A 25552-nucleotide genomic window follows, 5' to 3' on the forward strand; every position below is an offset into this window, starting at 1 on the left:
ATATAAAGTGGATACGCGAAGCGCCTGTCGAGAGGATACCGGACATGCGCACTGCGATATCCGCAAAGGCGTAACTCTGGACTATCAACCCTTAAAGTCGCTCGTTTCTTTACTCAATAATTTTTCAATTGTAATACATCATTTTTAAATCCAGGATGGCGATATATCCAAATTCGGACTTCAGATTCGTGATCAGCGAACCCAAAAACCCCCCGAGTAACAATCAAGTTTCGGCCAGAATCATCGAATCTTGATAGTTATTTCGATTCCACATCCGCCATATTTCTCAAAATTATCAAATTCGAACTTCAGATTCGTGATCGGCGAACCCAAAAACCCCCGATTGACGATTAAATTTCGGCCAAAATCATCAAATTTTTTTATTTCTATATTACATCTGCGATCTTGGATTTAGAGATTATCAAATTCCTACTTCAAGTTCGCGATTAGAGATCGTAAAAATCACCGAGTTACAAAATTTAAGCCAAAATAGTGAGTTGAAAAATTTATAACTCAAAACGTTGATATCGAGTATTTTTTTTTTTACCCCGCAATTAACGATGTGATGATTATTAATCTCGTAATTTTTTTACGATATAAAAAAGTGAAACTGAGTGGTTGTAAAAATAATCGAAACTACTAATTCGGTATATCGTGTTTTTTGTTTTTTTTTTCTTTCGCAGTTGGTAATCGGCAGCTGATTTTCATAAATATGAAAATTTCACGATACCATTGTTTTGACTTCGTTTTTGCATTTAATTAATTGATGCTTACGTAATTTCGACCTTGAATGAATGCGAATAATAATGTCAACATAATTGTATCTACAAGTCATAATCTTTCCCTGCAGACAAAAATTCGAACCAATAGCGCCAATCGGAGTATCCGATAATGAATTAAGCTTCGAATCAATCGATTAAAAAAAAAATCCCCGTTTACGATCCATCCGATAGTCAAGGAATTCGCCGGAACGTTGAAAAAAAATGGTTCTTTGAAATTTTTTCGTCATTCCTTTTTGTACAATTACAGATTGATTAATATCTCTGAATTTTCGCCGACTTTTCTGACAATTCTTCAAATTCCCTGAGACTTTCAAATTAAAAATAAGAATAATAATATACCCAGCGATCGATCATCTGCGGTAGATTGAACAGATATTGCAGGAATACGCGGTATATTGATGATACATTCACGGTTGTCGTCTTAGCAACGAGTTTAAACAATGTCGTTCATTTCCTGCCGCATCAGGAAAGAAGGAAGAAAAGAGAATAGACGGTGTAAACTCGTTAGGGTAAAAAACGATAAAATTCCACATCAGCTGCAGCGCCATTTGATTTTTTACTCCACGCACAATCAAATATCATAACTGCAGGTAAGTTTTTTAAAACAGACTTTCCTTCCGCTCTTCCATCACATTGACAGTTCTGCTACATACGTGTATGGGGAATTCCATGCGAATCGAACAAACGTCTGACCCTCGCCATTTTTTATTTGATTCACTCTTATTATCAGTGTCCTGTTTTTTTTCTTTTTTTTTTCTCTTTAGATTTCTTATTCAATTGGTTACTTATTTATCAATATTGAGAGTGATTTTGAAAAAGGCCTTTTTTTGAAATTCTCCAAAACTGTACCTTCTTTTCCGAACATTTCATGATGGCTGATTTTTTAGCACCTTTAATCTTTCGATCAACTAAAACATCGTCTGACCATCTAAAAATTCCCAAAAAATTGTCAAAAGTTCTATTTTTCACTTAGAACATTTCTAGACTGGTTCAATTTTTGTCTATTTTTTTTTTTTTTTTTCCTCACATTCAACTAATTTTATCAACTTCATAATCGTAAGAAATAAAAGTTTTAGGAATTTCTTGGGAACTTTCAATGTTTTAATTGATTGAAAAGTTTAAAAGTGCGCAAAAAAACACTAAAAAAAATTCAGCGATCATGGGGCCAGTCTCAAAATGTTTAAAAATGAAAATGCAATTTTTCAAAATTTTGAAAAACGTCCCTTTCAAGATCAGTCTCAATATTTATACATAATCAACTAGATAAATGAAACGTCTAAAAAAAAATTCAGGACACTGTTTCAGATTTGGGACAATTTCAGAAAAAATGTTTCCAACTAAATCAAAAATTTGTTAGGATCAGGCACTTATTCGGTTCGCATGGAATTCACCACACGTACTTTATTTCACTGCAGATACTTTTTACACATCGCGAGGCAAGTGTAAAACTGACATAACCATGGAACCAAGGACTGAAAGGGTCGCGATTGGCGTCGGAGCGATCCACAATCCAGCAAGAGCGCAATACAGCGAAGAAACGCGAAATTTGATAAAGAGTATGAATTGCAGAAATAATACAATATGAATATTTATAGAGTCGATCGATAATAATAAGTTAGTTGTTTTCAACTCATTTCTTATATTTTTACTTTCCTGTACGTGATCTCACTCTGGTCGTTTGTTTGTTTCTTTGTTTCTTTTTTTTTTTTTACGTGTTTTTTTCAATTTTTAATTTAAATTATTATTTAAATGAAAGAGACGCCCGTGTACGTATTGCGTATTGTTTTACTTTTTTTGCGTCAAGAATTTCTCCCGCATCCTCAATCGTTTTTTGCGAAAACTAAGACTGGAATCTATTTCGGAATTGTTAAATTTTGTCTCAGAATTTTGTTCAAGTCTTACCCTCGTCGTTTAAGTAATTTGTAAATTTCCATAGGCGTAAGTTACCAGGATTAATAATCATTTTCGCATTTTATTTCTTCCTTCTCTCTTCTTCGTTCGTTAATATCTTGGCCAAATTACAGTTCTTATGGAAGAGTCTAGACTAACAATGATGCAGAGGAAATCTATACAAGACGCCGTCGACAGAGGTGAATCACTGCCACCGCCTTCGGCAACGAAAACCGCAAAAACAAAGAACGAAAAATTTGCCGAAGCACAGGTATTTTTACAAAACACTTTGTTATTGCTCTTTCACGATTATTTATTTCCTTTTTCTTCGTTTAAAAATCGGTGAAATTCTTTTTTAATACATTCAATACCTATAATATATAACCTGAATCGTTATCGTTGTTAATTATTATACACAGGTAATGTTTCCATGCGTATGGAAGAAACGATCTCAAGATATAATTACAAAAAGCGGTGCCTACGAAAGGGAACAATTTAGACGGACGGCACCATTGCGTAAGAATTTTTATCATACCTTTACAATCTGAAATTTTTTCGCATAATATGTCTTCCGGTTCTCTGATAAGTAGTTCGTAATTTTTTCAAAGTTCATAGTTTTTGGTTGTTTGTTTGTATTTTTTTTTTTTTATTTCTCTTCTTTTACAGTGATTTTCTCCTTCTCTTTTATCCTCAGTTAACAAAGAGAAACAAAAAAGACATCTCGCATGCATAATGGCATATGGTAAAGACATGCCGCCGACTCCGCACGGTCCGAAACTTCTTCACAGAGGTCGAAAAATTATGCGTAAAATACCAGAAGACGTAGATCCGTTGAACGAAAGTGAGTTTTTCTTTCTTTATTCAACTATCGTTTCTTCCGAAAAAAAAAAAAACAAAAAAACGCAAATTTTCTCTCGAGAAGAATTTTTATTTACTCTTTTTTTTAATTATTTATTGACAAATTGTAATTTTATCGCAGTTGTAAAATCGATCGAGGAAAGAATCGAGTTCGTACACGAAATGGAAAGTTTGGGCCAGGGTAAAAAATATCGCCCGATAATACAGCAGGAAATAGCACAGAAATTGAGGCTATTAGAAAAGATCGATAAGCAAAGATCGGCCGACGTTAAAAAAATCGTACAACGATTCGAGCCTGATAAATCCTCACCAAAACCTCCCTTTCCCCTCGGAGAATTGGATTGCTAATAATCGCCTCCATAATTCAGGAAAAAAACCAGACGGGGAGGTGAAAATTAAGTATAAAGTAATCAACGAGTAGTTAAATTTTTTTTTTTTCTTTTTTCAATATAAAAAAATGATAATGAAGAAATAATGATTTCAAGTATCGATTATTGTCCATATTACTGTGTACCCAGAATTGTTCAGAATTTCAATTGTTCAACAATATTTAGCTGGACCGATTTTTGGGCAAGTTTAGATGAATAAATAAAATAAATAAACATACATAATAACCGTAAAAAATTATCGACGATTTTAAAAATTCAGCCGTAACGGTTGTTCATTTTTTTTCTTCTCCAACAATTTCATTTCTAAACTTTACTCACTTGCGCGGTAAAAATTCATCAAAAAAACATTCATAGATCCGGAATTTGTATGTTCGACGGATATATTCTAATAGGTGATAATCTATATTTGGGTACTGTGAGCAACAGACGGTCCTAAATTCCGAATTCCCTAGCTGAGCGTCAATTTCCTAGAAGTTCTGCCGTTCGTTCTGCACGTAGACCGGTTTACATTTACCGGTAAATAGAAAGTTATTGTAAAATCAATCCAAGGTCAATTTATACTTTTAATTAATTGAATTAATTTTTATACATATTCGTAAACGCCTACAGTTATATATACTTGTTGGCAAAAAATATATCCCATTCTGCCTAAAATCATGCAGCAACTAATTACCGGTATAATTTTTCCCGGTAAAGGGCTACGACAAGGAATCATCATACGGAATCTATTATATAATTACCACATAATTAGTCGAATCGGGAATAGTTGTATTGCCGAAAATTAATATTGGTAATAGCTTAACAAGAATCATTATTATTTACGAATATATATATAGAAAATTTTATTACCTACAAAATGGAAAAAAAAACCGGCTTCGTAACTTGCATAGTTTCCGAGATATCCAGATTAGAGTGTTTGCATAGCCCTCATCTCGTGTTAATCAAATAGGAAAAATTCAAACCGGATGCGTCACCTTTTAGAATTAAGCCACCGTGTTCCGATTTCACGAGGTTTCGTTTGCGGCTCAAAACTAACTTTTTCGAAGGTACGTAAGAAAAAATAAAAGTTAAAAAAAACATCCTATATATTATATATATATATATATAAATATAAATTGACGATATTGATGAACGATATTTTGTTTATTTAATCTGTTACCGTGTTGTTCTTTCACCGACAATTTTTGAATAAATGTTTATATGATGCCGAAAGCCGGAACTGTAATGGATGAACAAATCTGCATTGTACAATAATAACACTATCACGACCATCGCTATCTTTGTACGAGGACATAAACATCGTCTGTAGAAATGTAGAAAACTTAAAAATAACCGGAGTTTGGACAGGAAGAGAAAAAGAGATAGATAGATAGATCGATAGATAGATAGTACGTTTTATGCTCTAGAAAACTTTTACTTTCTACTTGAAAATAAACTAAATATAAAATGATGAAAATAAATGTAAGCAAAATATTAATTAGTATACAATATAAAAAAATCGACCTGTATATATATATATATGGATATAAATAAGGTAGGAAGTGAACTAGAGAGAGAGAGAGAGAAAGCCCGTCAGTTACATTAATCCCTCCTCAACTTGAGCCTCAGGCTACCGATAGTAGGTATTTATTAGCCAGTCTCGTTACTGGTTGTCTGACTTGAAGTGTGTGTATGCGTCTTGCATTCGCACACATTGCTGGAAAAGATTATATTCCGGGAAGATTGTTTATCTAATCTTTGCTACGCTGCTGTAGCGTTCTTTTACGCAACTACACCGCGCCGTCTCAGTCGGTTCATACCATTCTTGGTATTCACTTTGTTCGTTGTGTTTTCCTACGGATAGCGGACGGTAGAAGTGACCAACCACTCCTCGCATGTTGTGAGTGCAATTGTGCGTAGATAGTTTACACCATAGGCGAGTATTATTACAATGTGAAAGCGACGGAGTAATTGGAAACAAATAATTTTAAAGTGCAGTTATAACAACACCGATGTGATCGCATAGTGATCATGAAACCTTCGAACAGAAACGCGAAGCTCAAAGAAATTCTCGGCCTTATTCAACGGCCGGATTACAACGCGGCGTCAGAATCGACCTTCGACGATCTCCTTTCACACATCGAGAAGAGCATTTCAAACAGATGTAAGATTTTTCAAACTTTGCGTATCTTTATTTTGAAATCGAGATCAAAGCATTTTTTTTTACCACGTTGCACAGGTTGCAGAAGCTGCGACATCGACAAGTCGATCCTGCAAAAATGGGTTCTAAACGCACTGGCAGCATGGACTTCGGCCGAGAAGAAACCAAGTCAGTCAGTGATAGTGTTCACCGTGAAATTGGTTGGACTTCTCAGTCGCGACGAGTTCGATTTTCTATTCTGGTACCGCGAGGATGCGTTCAAAAAAATGTGCGCAGCTTTCGCGTTCAAGAAAGACGACATTCAGACGTCCGTTAAGGTTGCCTACGTTGAAATGTTCCTCCAATTCGTTAATCACAAGAGCGGACGACGTTGGATCATCGAGTCTGGTGAGCGTGAACCGAGGTTTGACGATCAACTAATAACATTAATCGAGAACCAAAGTCTCATCTTGGAAGCAATATCAAACACGATGTGAATATGATTCGTTTCACAGGTGCATGGAAAGAAGTGGTCAAACTCACCGAATCGAGTAAACAGCCGCAGGTCGTGACCAGAGAGAGTAAAAAATTCGTCTGCAAATTACTCCTCGCCGAATCGTCGAACACGACATTTTGCGAACAAGTGATTTCGGTGATCGCCCAGCCTCTGATCAACCGCAATATCGCCACTCCGGTTCATCCTGAGCTCGAAGATCTCAACAATCCGGCACAAAATGCCGAGTTTTTCACCTCGTTGGAACTGATAACTGAGGTAATGGAGAAAACGGTGTTCGCCACGATGGACAACACCATACCGCGTCTTGTGGCGACGATGACGAGTCTAGATTTGCAGCTTCAAATCTTGTTCGAAACATGCACAAGCCAAAGTTTCTACCGTCACATTATGAACCTGATGTATCTGATTGTGTTCACAAGACTAAAGGACGGAATGACGGTACCCGACGGAGTGGTCGAGAAAGAAGTTTGGAGGGTATTCAAGGATAGCTTAAGGTACATCGAATCGGTGCTGATAGTCAAGAGACACATCCAGGACATCGTCATAGGCGAAAAAATATTCTTGACTTACTTGAAAAGGATGAACAAGTTATGCGAAATCAATGAACCCGACGATAAAAAAATCGAGCATCACGCCATTCTGATGATGGTAAGAAGAAGTCAGATCGGGATCGGAGGATTCCAATCTGTTCACTTATAACGAGAATCATGTTTGCGGTATTTCATCTCAGTCTTGTTTCTCACTTGCAGCTAATGCCGATGTCATCATGCGTAGCGAGAGGCGAGGTTGATGTGGATATAATCGAAACGTTGGCATACAAACTTATGTCAATGACTGACCCCGCTACCCAGAGATTGAGCTACATGGTTCGAAGTACCGTTCTCAACGACGATGACCTACCGGCGGAAGATATCGCCAAAACTTCGGCCCGGCTGTCAATCGATGTCCTGGACATCGTTGACAGAGTAAGCTTTGATCGAACCCATTAACTTGGTAATAATGAACAGTGTTGTGACTTTACAATATCCTCGACATTCTTCTCGTTCACAGGACAGCATGGTGGTCATATTTCAAGTGATGTCGCACACGTTGAACAACTACGTTAACTTGCGGAGCAGTAAAATGTGTCCGAACGAAGTGAGTTGCGCCGGTTTCGCAGATCTCAAACAAGACGACATAAAGAATGTAAGAATTGATAGACGAAAGTGGCGAGTCCGCGGGGATCCGATTATCAAATTCCCAGACCTCTTGTCTACACTGATGGACGGTATCGCGACGATTCTGACCAAGTATCAACTCAAGTGGCAAGACTGTTTGGAAACCATAAGCATTCTCACCCTGGCAGAAGACATCATCAATCATCCAAAAATCACTCCGAAGGTCAGTTTGTACCTGATTTTTGAATCTTTTAGATACAAACGATCTACCAATGATACGTTCGTTCGAAGAGCTTAGCATTGATCAATCACACAGTGTCAACTCATTGAACCTATCTTGAAACCTTCCACTTTCAAATACCTACAATTTCAATAAAAATTCTTGAAAAACAGATAATAACTATTAGCAAAGTCACGAGATTTCAATGAATGTGTGAATATTTACGGATATAATACTTGGTATTCAAATTTCAAGAATTTTAATACTTAGGAATTTTCAAAAGAGTTTTCGTACTTAATCTTAGAGCATACAATAATAGTTGTCAACGATGTCTTCGGCTTGTCAGAGATTATTTTACGCAACTTCCAAAGCATGAGTGTTGGGTATTTGAAAAAAAAAACATCGTATGTGGCATTTCAAATGAATTTGTGCGATATAAATTATTTTCGTCAAGATTCAAATATCTCATCGCACGAGTAAAGACAACAAAGTTGGATAGCGCCAAATTGATCAATTGGTCTCTATTTACTTTGGAATAAATTTCAAGTATTCATGTTCACTTGTCCTAATATCATTCAAGGTATGTGTCCAAGCACTGACACTGTGCAAATTGGCAGTGGAAAATTTTATGGCACCAAAATTGGCATTGTTGGTACAATCCGACAGTCGCGAGGATGAAATGGGATGCATTTTGTACAAAAGAATGCACGATCCTAACTGGAAGGTCAGGACTAGTACTTTGGACGTGATTAGAACGATTGCGACGATATCGGAACACAGTAAGACCCCAGAACAAGAATTAAATAATGAAAAAATATTTGAACCAAGTTCAGTACTGTGAATTTAATCCCTACGTTATAAAATCATTTTTCCAGAATATCCAGCCTACCAAGATTTGCTCATTGTGAATGGATTCCCAGAGCTAACAATCGACATGGCCATAAACGACGACAATCGTTACGTTCGATCAGGGGCGCTCATATGCATAATAATTTTTGTCAAAATAAACAGAATATGGAACGAAAAATTTGTCAATCTTGATTTGCCAGTAAGTCGATCACTTTTGACGTTGTTTTGTTGAACGGTGTAAAAAATTCACTTGTGATGTCTCACGCGTGACGAATCACCACGATTTCTTTCTTTCAGAAATTAGCCATTGATCTAATGACCAACGAAAGCGAAGCGATAGTGCGGAGAGAAGCGGTTATGCTTGTCAAAGAGTTGTACGTTCAAAGGAAATGGCCGTGAGTTTCAAATGTTCCCCTTTAACGATGTAAATCAAAGTGATGAACAAAACGTTTCGACAAGCATTCGAATCATTCCGTGACTAACGCTTTGGGTTCATGACTTTTGCAGAAGATCAACGGTGAACGAAATGACGCAAGCAATGTGTGTTGTGGCCATTTCGGATCTTGACTGGGAAGTCAAAGTGAACGCGATTCTATTCTGGAAAGAAGTTATAAAATCGCATTTCTGCGACCAGGGTATGCTAGACGGAACGTTTCCGACCCACACATTTTCCAAGGAACATAGAAAAATAGTTTCCCTCGACGAACAGGAAATAAGAAAACGGATTCTGAAGGCCCTCGACGAATTAGCGAATCGCAGTTGCCTCGGTGTAAGTTTTCAATTTCATTTTAAAAGTGTTTTAGACACGTGCCTTTATCACAGTTGATTATACTGAAAATTCGTTGACAAACTTTTGCACTGCAGGTACTCCTTGTCACTTTAGAAGACGAAAGTGATTTCCAAGTCCGCAAAGCATCCGGAGACATAGTAAAGAGACTTAAGCAATCTTTCGTAACTTACAAGATAAGCCCGTCTTGCAGCATGGAAACCGCTTATCGCAATCAAGACCGTATTACGACATCCGGCAACTCATCACCGGACAACAACAGTCTAAGTCGTTGGAGTGCGGATCTGCAGAGTGAAACTGGAGAATCCGAAGATAATCAGGAGTTGCAAGCGAACCTTATAAACTCGTTTACAGACGCTAAGGAAGTGAATTTTTTTTCACCAGTTAACGAAGGCATGCATCAGATGAGCATAAACGCCAACGGAAAATTGACCAATGAGGAGAAGTTAGAACGCGCGTCTAAAGTCGGAAGAAATGAATTCATACAATCCGTTGTAACGTGTGACGTCGACAGTTTCATAAACGAAAAAAGTAACTCGCTAGAGAAGATGTGCACGAGCAATTTCGAATCTGTCGTTAGAGACATTATCATTGCTCACAATGAAGGAAATAACACGACTGATATGAATTGTCATTGACCGATTTATCTAATACGGGGCGATCAAGTTTGAAATTGAAATACAAGTAAATAAGCTTGGTTTCTGTACTTTATAGTATACCTACTACAATTTTACAGACATCGCATTCTGTTTGACTGACCATGACCTGATATCTGTACAGTTATCAAAACCAAATCATAAACGGAAGCATAATATCGAATACAATTTCTCTTTTGCACTCGATTATTATAAACAGAGTGAATTTCTAACGACTGCATCGTCCTTCGTTTACTAAAATTGAATACGCACATGCCGCGATCCGAGATCAACTGTCTGCCAGGGCAACCAACCGTCACAAATGTAACCTCAAAAATGTTTTCGGAGGTAGTTATGCTCATTTCATAACTGGCCAAATTTTTGAGGTTAGGGACAGTTGGTCGACCTGGCAAACAATTGCTCTCGGATCGTGGCGCGTGCGCATTCAATTTTAGCAAACGTCCGATCTGCATACAGTCGTTAGGAATTTACTCTGTCTATGTAAAAGGTATACATATAATGGCGCGATGGTTACATGATTATTAAAATCATGCATAATGGATCTGATGATAACTTACCGTCCGATCATCGGAGAAACTTTGTCAACTATCAATCCATTCTGATCACCACTCACTTGATCACCACTTCACATAAATTTCACATAACTTAAGTTTTTACGCGAAGAGCTCAGTGTATCGTAATCAAGCGCGCAAATGATTGCGAAACTGAAAACCTTCCAAATGACTTCACCACACAATCGACGCATCTAAAACTGTTCAAGTTTGAATAACAAAACAATTTCCAACGAACTTCACGTCATTGCAAGTACCTAATTTGCATAAATTGACGTGAATTCAAATTATTTCAAATGGGTTATGCAGCGCATAAGTTGAGGTGAATTTAAATGACTGATTCAAATGAATGAAATGGGGCTTCATATGAATTCGAGAGAATCATAAGACGAATTCTTATTAAGTGTTTAATGAATTATATCTTGATATTTTTCTAGTAGCAGCATTTAATTACACTTATTCAACATTTGACGTACAATTGGTTGGAGAATGGATTGCTATTTGTCAGTAATTCATTATTTACATTAAAATACGTTGCGAGTTCAATATTGATTGCGCAGGTAGACCACTCGAGAATGACTTACGCACTCAGGAAATGAAAAAAATCAGTAGAGAAAAGTGTAAAGATAAATTATTCGTATCAATGAGTGAAACGAATGAAAATTTCAGATAGTTTTCGAAACTAAACTGTGAAAATCTCTGTAAATATATGTATATTCTTGTAATCAAGATGTAATTTTTCATGTGCATGTGGATAGTATTAATCATTCCTCTACACATTTTCCGAAACTAAATCTCGGGTGATGACAAAATTCGCATCGATCAAGGCGCTGATCGCCTCACCCCCGGAATAAACGGTCGCGGATTCGCGCCAACAAATTTTCGAGAGAAACGATCTAAGAGAGATTGGAATCTGATACATTTTTCCATCATGCGGAGCGTGATGTCTTTAGAGATCAAGTCGCCAATACCAACGATTGGTAACCCCGTTTGAATCCGCCCGGAACGCACCGACGCTCGAATCGAAATGACGCTGCGTGTGATGACATTTCGCGTCGCGAGTGCTGCCACCACTGAAATAGAGACGTGAAATTACGTTTCAGTGGATGCTACTGGCAACGTAACCGTAAGGAATTCTGGAAAGTTTCTTTCTTCTTCTTGTCTTTCCAGATGGCTATATCAAGGTGTGGAATGTATGTACCGAATTTTAGGAAACCAAGGGTGAACAAGCGTAGCCATTGGAGACGACGGCTCTCGTGCTGTGGCAAACAAACACGTTGCGTATTGAGGAAATTGGTGACAGCACCATAGATGTATAAGAATAGAGCGAAAAATGCAACATTCTCGCATGAGAAGAGAGCTGCATTGGAGCCACAGGCATCCTTGTCTGGCATGTGGAACTAGACAAGGATGCCTATGACTCCAATGCAGCTCTCTGCTACCATGACAGCACGCATGCTCTGATTGCACGCGACACGCGCATGCGTAGTCCACAGCATTAGGCTTCACGAATCACAGTAGTTCCTGAATACCATCGTACAATCATCATAATCAACATGTGTCGTGGATTCAACGCACGAGCCTGATGTCAATATGAGGAGTGAGGGACGCCAGTGTTATCATTAGTGTGATATAATTACAGATATATGTATTTTTTCCACATTAAATGCGCAATGGTAGCTGATTACCAACCGTCTACCTCCTTAAGTCATTCCATTTCCCTGTTACAATTAAAAATCTGCGAGTGGGGAAGAACTCAAGTATGCAAATAACGCGTGCAGAATAAGTCGGCTGGTCGCGGTAAATAATTAACGTTATGCGGGGAAGCCAACGACGACATGCACCTGTAGCACACTACACACATACAAGTCACAAGCAATGAAAATTATTTGTTCAAAAGAAGACGAAGACGACAAAGAAATACATAATCAATCTAAAGGAAAAAAAACATTTATGCCCCATGTCGTCTTTATATAACTGAACACACTCAGGAACACACTTACATACACAAATGTGTGCATAAAATATCACAGCAACCGAACACAGTCATCTGCAAAACTTGAAACTGACACAAAGAGAGTTTTTGCTCTAGAGACAAAAAGTGTCCATCTGGCTGAGATTGACAATGTTTTGGCAATAAATAAGTAATCCTTTGCACCGATCGCCGGATAAACTTACACACCATTCATACTATCGTGCAAATACGATTGCTGGCATAAGTCCACTTGCAATGTCCTCAAAGAAGTCTCCCGATAGATTGGACAAGCTCAAGGAGGTTCTCAATCTTTTCTTGCTGCCCGACTACTACATCTCTTCGACGACTTACTTCGACATACTGCTGACCCACATCGAGAAGGGTATTTCCAACAGATGTAAGTTATGGACAATATTCGTAATCACTTACCTCCACGGTGCCAATTACGCAGAGAACTTGGACAATGGACGTTTGCAATTCTTCCAGGTTGCCCAAACGAAGAAATCGACAAATCCGTTTTGCAGAAATGGGTTTTGAAAGCTCTGAACACTTGGACCGCGGAAAAGAAGCCCTGTCAGGCTGTGATGGTGTTCACCGTCAAGCTAGTTGGACTCTTGGGTCGCGATGAGTTTGACTTCCTCTTCTGGTACCGTGAAGATATATTCAAGAAACTGAGCGCCGCCTTTGCCCTAAATGATGCAAACCTCCAGGCCTCTGTCAAAATGGCCTATACGGGCATGCTGCTCGAGTTTGTTAAGCACAAAAGCGGACGGCAGTGGATTATCGAGGCTGGTAAAACGTTGATAAACATTTCACACGCATCCATAGTGGCAAACGAGAGTTGCATAAGACAAGGAAAGCTAGATAAACAACAGAATATTTCAAACTTTGCTTGGAACAGTGATTTTCCCAATGTTTCATGTATGTTCTTTAGACATGAATTACTCTTTTTCAAACTTCTTTTGTTGCACCAGCCAAGCAACAACTTGCAGTACAATTGTCAAGTATCTTCTCATTCGTTATCTCTGATTATTGAAACCAGGAAAACTGCAATTTGTTCTTTACTACCTCAACTTGAATTAATATTTCAATTTTGACTCGATACAATGTAAATTACTAGTCACAATTTATCAATTCTGACAATTTAGCGTTTCCAAGTAGAAAACACTGTCTTGTTGTCATAGTCAATTTATTTAATGCATTCAAAGTAATGAACTTTCCACACACACACACACTTTATTGTCATTTCTACAGAAACCTGGCGAGATGTGATACGGTTTTGCCATTCTAACCACACACTGTACGTGACCAGAGAGAGTCAAAATTTTGTTTGGAAATTGTTGCTGGCCGAATCAGGAAACACGACATTCTGCGAACAGGTTATTTCCAAAGCTGTTGAACCTTTGGTCAGGAACAATTTCAGTTCTCAGGTTCACCCTTCGATGGAAGAAAATTACCTCGAGCAAAATTCTGAGCTTCTTACTACGTTAGCTCTGCTCACAGCAATAATGGAAAACACACTGTTTGCCAGTATGGATAACACGATACCCCGACTCTTAGAGTCGATGGCGAATCTGGAATGCAGGATAAAAGGATTGTTCGAAACCTGCATAAGCACAAACTTCTATGCACACATTATGAAACTTGTGTACTTACTGTTGTTCATGAGACTGAAAGATGGAGTCAATGAAACGGATGGGACCGCCGACAGCCAAACGTGGAAAGTTTTTGCAACCAATTTACGTTACATAGACTCTATGCTGGTTGCTAAAAAACTCATTCTCGACATATCAAGGGGCGGAAAACTCGTTTTAACGTACTGGAAGAAGATTACTAGCCTATGCGCTTTAAAAGAGCCTAGTGAACACAAGATGGAAATCCACGTGGTGATTCTAATGGTACGATCTTCAGAATAATCGAACATCGATATTTTAGTTCAAAATTCTGACCGCTAAGAATTCATTTTCATCTCGAGTATGGAAGGAAAAACCATTTTAATAAATGTGTTACACAGATCATGCCACTGACCGTTTGTATGCGGCTTCCTGATCTGGCTGAGGACGTATTGGAAATCTTTATGCTCAAACTCTTTGCTGTAACGAATACTTACACCCAGAGACTAGGCTACATGAGTCGCGACATTTTGATCAGAGGAGATTTGCCGACTGAGTTAATCGCCAAAACGTCTATTCAAATAGCGCTGGAGACCATAGACCTCATAGACAGGGTGAGTAAAAGCTTCTATCTCACGTTTCCAAACGTTTGATGTTTTTTTTTTTTTTTTATTGCAGAACAGCGCGGTAATCATATTTCAATTGATGTCGCACGTTCTAAAGCAGTACGTAGTTGCGACAAACGAAGAACCGAAAAGCCCACCCGCGACTTCGTCTCAAGAGCAGAGAAACGAGCATGTAAATCGCCACGTACCAAGATACAAGGGAATTCTTTATGGCGATCCAATAGCGCAATGTCCGCAACTCTTGGTAGCACTGCTCGAAGGTCTCACAATAATTCTACAGAAGTATAAACTCAAGTGGCAAGAGTGTTTGGAAACCATTGGCATTCTTTCAATGGCTCAAACAATCCTGAATCATCCAAACGCCATACCCAAGGTACGCATAGTATTTTCATGCGTTTTGGTAAAGTTAGTTTGTAAATAAAAATGAGTTGCGAAGAAAAACTAGGAAGAAGCGAGCAAAGTAAAAAAATAACTCACAGAGGTAAAAAGTTTGAGGCTCAAAACCTGCAAAATGAGTATAATTTCTTTTCAATTAGTTTAGGGCTCGATGTCTGGGTACCCTTTAGCCATTGCGAAATAATTTTATATCATTGACTCTTGGCTGAACGCTTGTTTGAATGAGACTTAATATTGTTCAGGTGTGTCTCCAAGCACTTTCGCTGTGCAAACTGGCGATTCAGAATTTTATGGCACCAAATTTGGCCCTGCTCGTGACATCGGACAGTCTGACGAACGAAATGCGACAGGTATTGTACAAGAGGGTACACGATCCAAACTGGGAGGTTAGAGACAGCGTTTTGGAAGTGATCAACACAATCGCGACGATATCTGAAGACAGTAAGACCGCGTCAAGAGTTAGAATAAGAATATAAACGAAACTTGGGATTTTTAAACTAATCGCTGTCTTTATCGTGTCTTTTGCTCCAGAATATCCAGCTTTTCAAGATTTACTTCTCGGGAACGAATTTCCACAACTAATCGTGGACGTGGCGACAAAGGATGGCGAAAGCTACGTTAGAGCAACGGCACTCACCTGCATTGTAACTTTTGTCAGGATAAATCGAATATGGGATGAAAAATTGTGTCATCTTGATTTGCCGGTAAACCGACCATTTAGCATAATTCTGTTGAAATGATAAACGATTGAATGATTTCTGAATTAAAAGAAATCAGTCTTAAATGTAAATTATAAAATACCCTGTATTGTCACTTTTAGAGAATGGCCATTGACTTGATCGCTAACGAAAGCGAAGCAATAGTGAGAAGAGAAGCGGTCATGCTTGTCAAAGAGTTGTACGTTCATAGGAAGTGGCCGTAAGTTCAAAGATTTTCTTCTAACAGGGTAAATTGATCGAGAACAAGTATTTAGCGGAGTAGGTGAAATTCAAGCCACTTCATGATTCGCTGACAATTTTTACAGAAAATCAACAATCCATGAAATGGCAGAGGCTATGTCTATGGCAGCGGTCTTGGATCTTCACTGGGAAGTCAAAGTAAACGCACTTCAGTTCTGGACTCAATTTATAACGTCGCATCTGAATGATCAAGGAATGCTTGACGGAGCATTTCCCACTCATACATTTTCCAAAGAACATAAGAAAATAGTTACCCTTGATGAGAACGAAATAAGAAGAAGAATTTTAAAGGCTCTAGACGAGTTGGCGCGCCAAAATTGCTTGGGGGTAAACTTAATTCCCTTTAAAAAATGCGAAAGTGCGGTTCCTCTTAGCAGTTAACTCGTCTGAAATTAACTGAATAATTTTTCCGTAGGTACTTCTAACCACGCTGGAAGACAGTGATTTTCAAGTATGCAAAACGTCTGGAGAAATAGTGAAGATGTTGCAGGAAATATTTGTCAAATATAAGATAACTCTGTCTCATAGTACAGAAGGCGATGTCCCTCGGGACCGTAACAAAGAAAGAGTGGATTTCGAAGTTTTACTGCAAGCTGAGAATCAGACGGGTGTTAACACTCGAAGCGAAACGGGAGAGTTTGAATGTCAGTCAGTGATACCGACCGATATAATCGACCTGATCGCAGAGGCCGACGACATGAGTCTTCTGGGCTCTGTTTACAACCCTTCGAATATAAGCATCGACGGAGAGTCATCAGAATCTGAGAAACTCCAATATATATCAAAAGTCAGAACAAACGAATTTCTCCACTCGGTACTCGGCTTTGACGTGAACGCTTACATAGAGGAAAAAAATCGATGGCTAAAAACCTATACAAACAGCTTCAGCTCTGTCATCGACGATATCATTGTTGCTCACGAGAGACACAATGTCAACGATATGGACTGTTATTAGCAGTATGGACATCAGAAGAGAATAAAATGTAATTTAGACAGAATTTACTCTGTGTATGGACATATTATTTTTTCAATTAAGTTTTCTACGTTTATAAAACAACATCTGATGCACTCGCGATCATTTTTACGCATTTGATATGCGTTTCAGAAACTAAATGGCCAGAATGATATTATCATTTTCTGAGAAAACAAAACAGGAAAGAAATGCTTACTATTCATAATTACTCGTTTAAAATAATTGTCTACGTAATCATAAATCTAGAATCGAAAAATGGAGGGAAGAAATGTAAAATTGAAACGATTACTATATTTTTTTTTACCTCTGAAGCAATCAAATATCACAAATCAAAAGAAAACATAATGTATAGCTACGTTCATCTTTTATATCTAGTTTCACCTTAATTCTATATTTTAATCAGTCTCTATTATTTCTTAATGTGAAAAAAAAGGAAGAAAATTTTTTTCCCATTACCCAATATTTTTTTTTCCCACTGGTGATAATAATACTCTTATTGATATTATTTGACTATCATAGGATATATTGTATAAGTGTTATTCGAAATTATTTCATCTGGTATGATATTATATATTACTTGGTTTGTATTTTTGTTAATTGTTAATTGTTAATCGGTAATATTAAAATTGGGATACTTGTTTTGAAAGAATAGAAAAAAAACCATATTTACCAATAAACAAAAATCTCAGAACTTTATGAAACGATATTCGTATGAAATGAAATTAAAGTAAACAAAAAATAGCTATAACGACAAGAAACAAAAAAATCGTGCAAAATGACAAATAAACTTATTTATGGAAATAAAAAAACGCCAGAAAATACAAAACACATAATAAAAGTAAATTAGCCAACCTCGAACTGAAGTTGCACAAAAGTGGTGAAACAATTCAGTTTTTTTTTTTTTTGTTTGCTTTATAATTTTTGGATTTTAAATAAAACTGTACTGAAAGAGTTGAAAATATAATCAGACTTATTGCTTGCTGTTTGCCGAGCCTATCAAATATATTTTACCAAATATTAAAAACGATGGTTGTAAATTTATTAATCACAGATTAACGATTATTAATCATAAAAAATAAAATCATATAATCAGAAAAAAAAGAGAAGATAAAAATAATAAAGAAAAATATTCTGTATTCAATAGTCGTTTTGAAAAACTGAAATCTTTTCTTTAACCAGAGTAATTGACTCTTTCTATCACGGCAGGCACAGAAAAGTTTCTTCGAAGTTCGAAAGTCTCGTTTGACCCAGAACATTGGAACTTTCATTGCCTCGTAAGCTTTCGCCTGTCGGTACATTTTGCAAGAATCCACAGTTTTCTTTTTCCTTCTGCCAAATCACAGTCTTGCAATGATTTTTGTCATTATTTTTGTGAGCAGCTGCGGTTCTCCCGCTAATTTTTCTGGTTCTGCACTTATTCCGATCAATTTTTGAGCCCGTTAATTTAGGCCTTTCAACTTTACCACAGTCTTTTTTCTCCCTATCTATATTTCTCAAATCGCGGCAAATGCCGTTTACGCTATTGACAAAACTCTCGTCGCTGATTTCCTCTACCTTTCCAAACTCAATTTCCCACTTGTTTGGGACGATTATCGAGCTATTTTCTTCGCTAAAATGCAGTTGCAACGGAGTGTAATGATGCGCCGTGTTTAATCGGCTTTCAGCATCTATGTTTGCATTTTTATTAGGTTCGTAAGCCGGACAATAGTTATGACCAATGTTGGCATAGTATTGCTGTAGCGCAGTAGAATAGTTTGAAGTATCAAATATTTGTTTCACCATCATCAAATTTCTTTCCATGCACATATAATGCACAAGATGTATAATCGACATCGACAACTCTTCTGATGTGTGAAAATGTTTCTGATGATTATGAAGATCAGTTATTGAATTTGTCAACTGCTGACATATTATGCACGGATATTTAGCATCGTTCGACGACATCTTTTATTCTTAATTCTCTATTCTTCTTAATTTTCATACGACGCTGCCGCCTTTTGATTTTTTCTCAGTTGGGCCTGAAGAATCATAAGCACACCGAAGGAAAAACAATACGTCAGTATAGTTATCTCGGTATCCTTGGTTTTTATTACCTATTTTTACTCTTACTTTTTCTCTACCTAATTCATCAGGTCAATTAAATTTCCTCAAATTTTTCAAACAGTTTTTTGTTTATAAAAAAATTATCACCTTGATTACTACGATTATGACTTTGTTTTTTCTTTGTTAATCCCTTCTTCAATCAGTCTGCCGAATGAATTAGCGAGTGGCTTTGAGGAATGAAGTACGAATGAGTTCTAAGAAATGAACATCGTGTGAGAATGGGAAAAATTCTGAAGAAACTACAGCAAAGATTCGAGTTATTTTTCATTCCATCGACAATAACGTTCCAACTAATCACAATTACGCTCTCTAGAACTTTGCTTCTTATTGTTTTCGTAGAATACAATTGTCAACAACTTGACAAAATTATCTTCAAAGCTAATAAGTTAACAGATTTCAACTAACGTTGGATCAGAAATTCCAACCAGGTGACTTAGAATTCTCGCAAGCAAAGTTAGCGACGACTCAAGAGGTCAACAATAAATTCATCGTATCGCTTCACAGATCGATGACAAAAGTAATCATGCGTATCAAAATGTGCCAAGTGTTTGGAATTCAGCGAAAGAGATATCTGGTCAAGATGCAGTACATTAGCGAATATAATAACCTCGTATGTTGTTCGGTGTAAAAATCATAAAACAAAGCTCAACATACGTGTTCAACATACGAAAATGGCTGCATAACACGTCTGTTGATATCATGCAGTTGTAGGCATACATACTTTGTATAACAATCTTTACTGTTCAATTGTTTAGAATCACCAACGAGTTCTGGATATTTCTATCGTACAACGTACGCAAAGTAACAATTGTAACGGTTATTGATGTATGTAATAACATACCTCGATTGTGACGCTGTTTTCTGACTGTCTGATCTATCGATGAAAATTGATGAACCAATCGCCACGGTATTTTTTCACCTAATTAACCCCACGCGACGTATAATCGTGATAATACGTAGCTCGGAAATCGCATCGCGTTGTTTGAAATCTAGTCGACGTGAAGATAGGCAGAAACGACGCCGGCAATTCTTTTCGCGGGGACTGCCGACCGTTAAAATCGCAAGGAATTATGGGTAATGTTGATTAAATATTGTACATAGACAATAGACACGACATTCGTTTCGAAGGGAATGAATCTGATTGGCTGGAATTTTATGCAAGAAGGATATACTTACGATACTCAATTGAATTTTCGTACGAGAAAATTCACCCTCGGAGCAAAGATGCTTCTGCCATATTCACGCACGAATAGACCTAGCTTTTAGACTCTTAGGCTTCTGACGAATCTCGGTTGTCTCTGGATAAATGAGCCGCTCACGATTTCTGTTTCAACTCTTCTAATTTCCAATCCTTCAGTTCGAAATCACGTTGCAGCTTGCACTCCCGACTCACTCGCGACTTCATTTGAAACTGCTCAAACTGCAGCTTCTATCGTTCGATTGTTTTTTCACCCAACAGAATTCGAATCGATAGTTCGATACATCGAATTTTCAAATTAACGTGAAAAACCCAGCAGAGCTGTTCGTATATTCGAAAAAATAAACAAATCACAATAATTATTAAATAATTTCGATATGGAGATACTACAGTAAGTGAATATTAATATTGTAATCTGCTTATTCGACTAGCGCTTATTTATAAGTTCGAAAAGCATTCTGCGATAATCAGGACCAGCGGAATCTGTTTCCGAGTCGCTATTCTAACCTAACTGAACCTCACTTATGATTCTAATTGACTGTTCTTCAACTGATCAGTTATGTATAACTCAATTAATTCATTTTCTACACATCGGCTACAAATCTTGCTATCAATCTCCGAGTCTAAGGCTTTTCATCAGGGTTTCATATTTTATTTCGAATACAATTTAATGCGGAAACTACGCACCGATCTTATTAACACAGTTTGTATCCTCTGTCTCCTTGACAGCTCGCTGCAAGGTATCCATCCACAATTCTGGAAAAAAAATAGACTCGAGTCGTTTGACAACTGGCCATTTCAATCTGACTGCGTTTGCACTCCAGAACGAATGGCTGCCGCTGGTTTCGTCTTGATCGGTGGTCGAAACGATCCAGATTTGGTCGAGTGTTTCGTCTGCAGCAAGCAGCTCGACGAGTGGGATTCGGAAGACGATCCCTGGTAGGTTTAAGTCCTTGAAATACCACTTGTAAAATTTTTGCATCGACTCTTTTTCTTTGGCTTACGTTCTTCGCACGGAGTTGACATTGATTGTGAATAAAAGAAAATGTCCGAGTTGTTATTTGTTCTCCTATCACCCAAAAACACATCCTATAAATTGTTCATCAAGTATAAACTGTGCAGACAATTTACTTTTCAAAGTTTTGATCTCGAATTTTACGCGTTTTACAGGAGCGAACATTTGAAGCACATGCCATCTTGTCCGTACATTAAAATCGGAAAACAAGATGAGCTTGATTGGACGGTTCCAGAGCTATTCACGCTAATAAAAGAATTCACCAAGAAATCATTGGTGAGTGTTTGAATTTTTTTTTTTTTTGTTTTCTCATCCAGAATCTAACCGGTGAAGTTTTGTCAAGGTTCTGCATATTACAATCAATAAACCGCAAAGATTCAATCACTGAAAATTCTTCAGCATTATGCGCATGTTTCAAATGAAACTCAACAATTATATGATAAGCAAAAAGATCCGAGTTCAAATGACGTTCAAAAAATGCATACTTCTCGAAATTTTTATTATGAATATTTATAGAAATTAATATCTAAATTTATCATAGCAATACTTCATATTTCTAAGTTCTTTAACAGTAGTCTATCGCAATTTGGCCGGTGTCGACGAGTTCTTTGGATGAAAGAACGTTGATCGATCGAAAAAATGATGACCAAATCACCTTAAAAGCCTTTATAGGCATTTTATAGAATCTCAGATTGTTCAAGTGTTGCATCACAAGGTCAAAGAAATACACATGTTTTTTTCCCTTGCCACAATTCATTCTCGGCATCTATATGGCAAAATCCTGTTTGACAGGTATTTGACATTGAACAGGCTGTTGAATTATCTCTGTCGAGATAAAAGAATAGAAGTATAGTAGACACGTGACACGAACAATATATTTGCAAAGATATTAATCGTCATCCAGATTCTCCTCGTATATCGATATTATTAATCGTTTTTAACATCGACCAATTTATTGACAAGCTTTTGCGAGTGATCCCGGTGTTAAGATTGTTGGGAGAGCATATTAAATTCTGTATGCACGCTATCGCGATAGGCAAGCATGCCACGGGCCTTTATCATCGCTCACAGATGTAATTGATAATTCTCTATTGGCTTATTGCCTCTTTAACACAACGCAGATATCATCTGGTTCGTTTTCCTTTTCTCTTTATCTACGACACATTTACCAATTGATGATAAATTCTGATACGCGTCGATCTACACAGTGTCTGATTTCAATCGACCAGATCGTACGAAATTACCTCAGCGCAGCGGAATACCTTAATACGTAAATTTTTTTCGATTTTCAAAACTTTTACCTCTGTTTTGCACAATTTTGGGGATGAAAAAAACCTGAAATTGTTGAAGAGTGCGATTCAAAAATATTTTGTCCGCTCCGAAACTGCCAAGTTCTTTTTTTTTTTTGTTGGAATCTAAATCAGTTCCTGAAACACTGAGCCTGCTTGTTTTCGAATTCGATATTCCGTCCACACTGTATGCGAAAAATGGAGTAGCATTGAAAAACATCAAGTTTTTATCTCGCCTCAGGTTTTAATACAAAAATTCTTTAATCTCATATTCGACAAGTTTATATTATACTCGTTATATACACCGAAGTTTTATTGCATTATAAGCTGAAAAATAACAGTCCTCAGGCTCTTTATCACTTTTTTTAAGTGCTTTATTATCGTCGCACGCTTTTCGACCATCGACTGACTGAATCCTCGAGTTCGGGTTACCTCAACTCCTTCCACTAATTTACAACCATCTCAACGTCCGCTCGCTCTCTATCTAATTCTCTTACAGACGCGAAAACACGAGGCTGCAATTTCTGAGATAAAAGAGGAGGTGGCGGAGCTGTCGAAGCTGATTCCAAAGAGGAAGCGAAGTCGAAAGCCTTCGAATCGCAGCGTGAACTTGAATTAAAGAATCAATTGATCGATCGTCGATTCCTGTTGCATAATCATAAAGTTTCTTTTAATATAATTTTAAGTTACCGTAGTTTTTACACTTTTATACTTATCACACACGTATGCCTTTTTATCATCTCGCTTCTTCCCTACATTTACACTTTACAATGTTGCTTTCTGAACGCTGAGAATAAAACTTGCTTCATTCGAAGATAACGAAAAAAAAATCATCCGCCGCGTTGTCTTGTTATTTGCCTTTCGTTCTTTCCTGTACAGAGTATCCGAGTGTTTCCGATTAAACTTTTATTCCCAGCGATGAATAATTCACAGAGGAAAATACAGCGAGACTTCCATGGCAAATTATACCCAACGACTTGATCAGCGTATCTTCGTTGCTACTTTTCTTAAATATTTGTTTTTTTTTTTTTTATACGTCTTCAGCCAATGCTTATTAAGTCGCTTGTTTGATACGTAATGAGTTATAATACTAAGTGTTTTTGTATCGCTATCATTTACCTCCGATTAAAATAGTCATCGGCAATTATAAAACGTTTATCGAAATTCTGAACGATGCCAATTTGTGGTAAGAAATATTAAATCAACGGAAATTGACGAAATTTGAGAAAAAGCATTCTAAATATAAATAACAGGGTAATATAATATAATAACAGGGTAAAATTAAAAAAAAAAAAGAAGAAATTTAATGACCTTAGAAAAGATACAAGAAGGTGGAGATAAGTTGTTAAAAAAAAAAAAACAAAGAAAAAAAAAGAAAAGAACAAAAACATCACCGATCAACGCGGCTGGGAAGAAAAAAATGTACTACTTTACTGTTTCTCGTTATATCATATTATTGTAGAGCCGAAGACAGACGACGGACTTCGAATGCGATAAAAGAAGCGAGAAGAGTGGGATTCTATATCTCGTTAATTATACATCTTTTTTTTTTCCGAAAAAGATTAATCGTTGCTTTGCTCACGTGCCTTGGTCGTTGCACCGCGAGTTCGAAATATCTCGTATGGAGTTTTCCGCGTCAAGTATCAGAGGGAATTCGTCTTGAAACTATCTTCGACGTTGAATTCGTCTGACAAAGAAAAAAAAAATCATTTTTCACAATTTCGAACACACATGAGTGTTGAGTAAATAAAAAAAAAATTACAATTTGTTATACAGTGCGAATGTCAGGAGTAATTGAAAAAAAAACAATGATTTTCGAGATCCGTTGAAAAGAAGAAACAAGAAAGAAAAAAAAAAAAAAAAAAAACGGATTATATTAGAATATTACAAAAAAATTTACAGCCGATAAAGTCGAATACGTACAAAAGTTGAATACATACGTCCATTATTTATAATCACTGTTCTCTGACTCACTATACTTTCATATGTGTTGTATAGTTGCTGGTATATAAGTACATATGAAAATACGTAGTGGTTTAATCTGTAGCATGAAAGTTTAATTTAATGTATGCAGACGATATTCGTCTTCAGCAACGGGACTAAGAATCACGTGAAATACTCGCGGGATTTAAAGCTAGTCGCTTGTCGGGTATACATAATTTATTCGTATACAAATAATGATGGTGATGATAATAATAATTATTTGAAAGAAATTTTGAGAGTAAATGGTCGGTGGAAGGAGGAGGAGAAATTATAAATTAATAATTTCACCTCGTTGTGAGAATTTTTTGACAAGGATTTTAACGTGTGAATAATTAATCGTGGGTGATTATATTTTTTTGCGTGTGTGTCTACATGTGTGTGTTTTTAATTATTATAACGTGACGGTTTATCATTTGCTGAGAAAAGAAAAAAAAAAACATTCCGTAAATATCCGGTAAGTCCACCAAATAACATAATCGAGATGATATGAAAATTGGGAATAAATATGCTGGTTAAAATGTATTGCTGATAATGTTAGAAGATTGACTTTTTTCTTCACTTTCTCAGTTTTCTGTGATACTTTTTTTACCGCCTGTTTTCACATTTCTGCGACATGAAAACTCCGAAATTAATTTTTACACGTTTTT

General features: G+C 36.9%; 4 protein-coding genes across 7 annotated transcripts; 3 read left to right on the forward strand and 1 right to left on the reverse strand.

The window, feature by feature from the left end:
• Nucleotide 1: 1 nt before the first annotated feature.
• LOC107221784 (UPF0193 protein EVG1) lies at nt 2-5371 on the forward strand. Of its 4 annotated transcripts, none has more exons than XM_046745375.1 (7): nt 2-96; nt 1030-1372; nt 2198-2338; nt 2807-2943; nt 3092-3188; nt 3367-3513; nt 3652-5371. In XM_046745375.1, the coding sequence occupies exons 3-7, from the start codon at nt 2242-2244 to the stop codon at nt 3876-3878; spliced, it is 705 nt and encodes a 234-aa protein (XP_046601331.1). In that variant the 5' UTR covers nt 2-96; nt 1030-1372; nt 2198-2241; the 3' UTR covers nt 3879-5371. The 4 variants fall into 4 exon arrangements, with proteins under 4 accessions (XP_046601331.1, XP_015516396.1, XP_046601332.1 ...); XM_015660910.2 differs by having other exon boundaries at nt 34-492; XM_046745376.1 differs by having other exon boundaries at nt 34-492; nt 1146-1372.
• A 211-nt stretch (nt 5372-5582) lies between these two features.
• Nucleotides 5583-18409, forward strand: LOC107221799. Its single transcript, XM_015660928.2, has 20 exons — nt 5583-6062; nt 6138-6446; nt 6554-7203; nt 7305-7520; nt 7606-7935; nt 8513-8711; nt 8808-8980; nt 9079-9176; nt 9289-9550; nt 9646-10203; nt 12916-13147; nt 13237-13542; nt 14005-14648; nt 14765-14977; nt 15042-15362; nt 15628-15826; nt 15917-16089; nt 16206-16303; nt 16410-16671; nt 16760-18409. Exons 1-20 carry the CDS (start codon nt 5930-5932, stop codon nt 17297-17299), a joined length of 5916 nt encoding a protein of 1971 aa, XP_015516414.2. The 5' UTR covers nt 5583-5929; the 3' UTR covers nt 17300-18409.
• Nucleotides 18410-18444: 35 nt separating this feature from the next.
• Nucleotides 18445-20778, reverse strand: LOC107221787. The gene is made up of 3 exons (XM_015660912.2): nt 20597-20778; nt 20262-20462; nt 18445-19335 (listed from the first exon to the last, which is right to left on the reverse strand). Exon 3 carries the CDS (start codon nt 19259-19261, stop codon nt 18515-18517), a length of 747 nt encoding a protein of 248 aa, XP_015516398.2. The 5' UTR covers nt 19262-19335; nt 20262-20462; nt 20597-20778; the 3' UTR covers nt 18445-18514.
• Nucleotides 20779-20885: 107 nt separating this feature from the next.
• LOC107221788 (baculoviral IAP repeat-containing protein 5) lies at nt 20886-23932 on the forward strand. The gene is made up of 4 exons (XM_015660913.2): nt 20886-21009; nt 21348-21557; nt 21789-21909; nt 23422-23932. The coding sequence occupies exons 1-4, from the start codon at nt 20996-20998 to the stop codon at nt 23539-23541; spliced, it is 465 nt and encodes a 154-aa protein (XP_015516399.1). The 5' UTR covers nt 20886-20995; the 3' UTR covers nt 23542-23932.
• The last annotated feature ends 1620 nt before the right edge of the window (nt 23933-25552 follow it).

This window comes from Neodiprion lecontei, chromosome 7, assembly GCF_021901455.1.
Source record: "Neodiprion lecontei isolate iyNeoLeco1 chromosome 7, iyNeoLeco1.1, whole genome shotgun sequence".
Classification (NCBI taxonomy): Eukaryota; Metazoa; Arthropoda; class Insecta; order Hymenoptera; family Diprionidae; genus Neodiprion; species Neodiprion lecontei.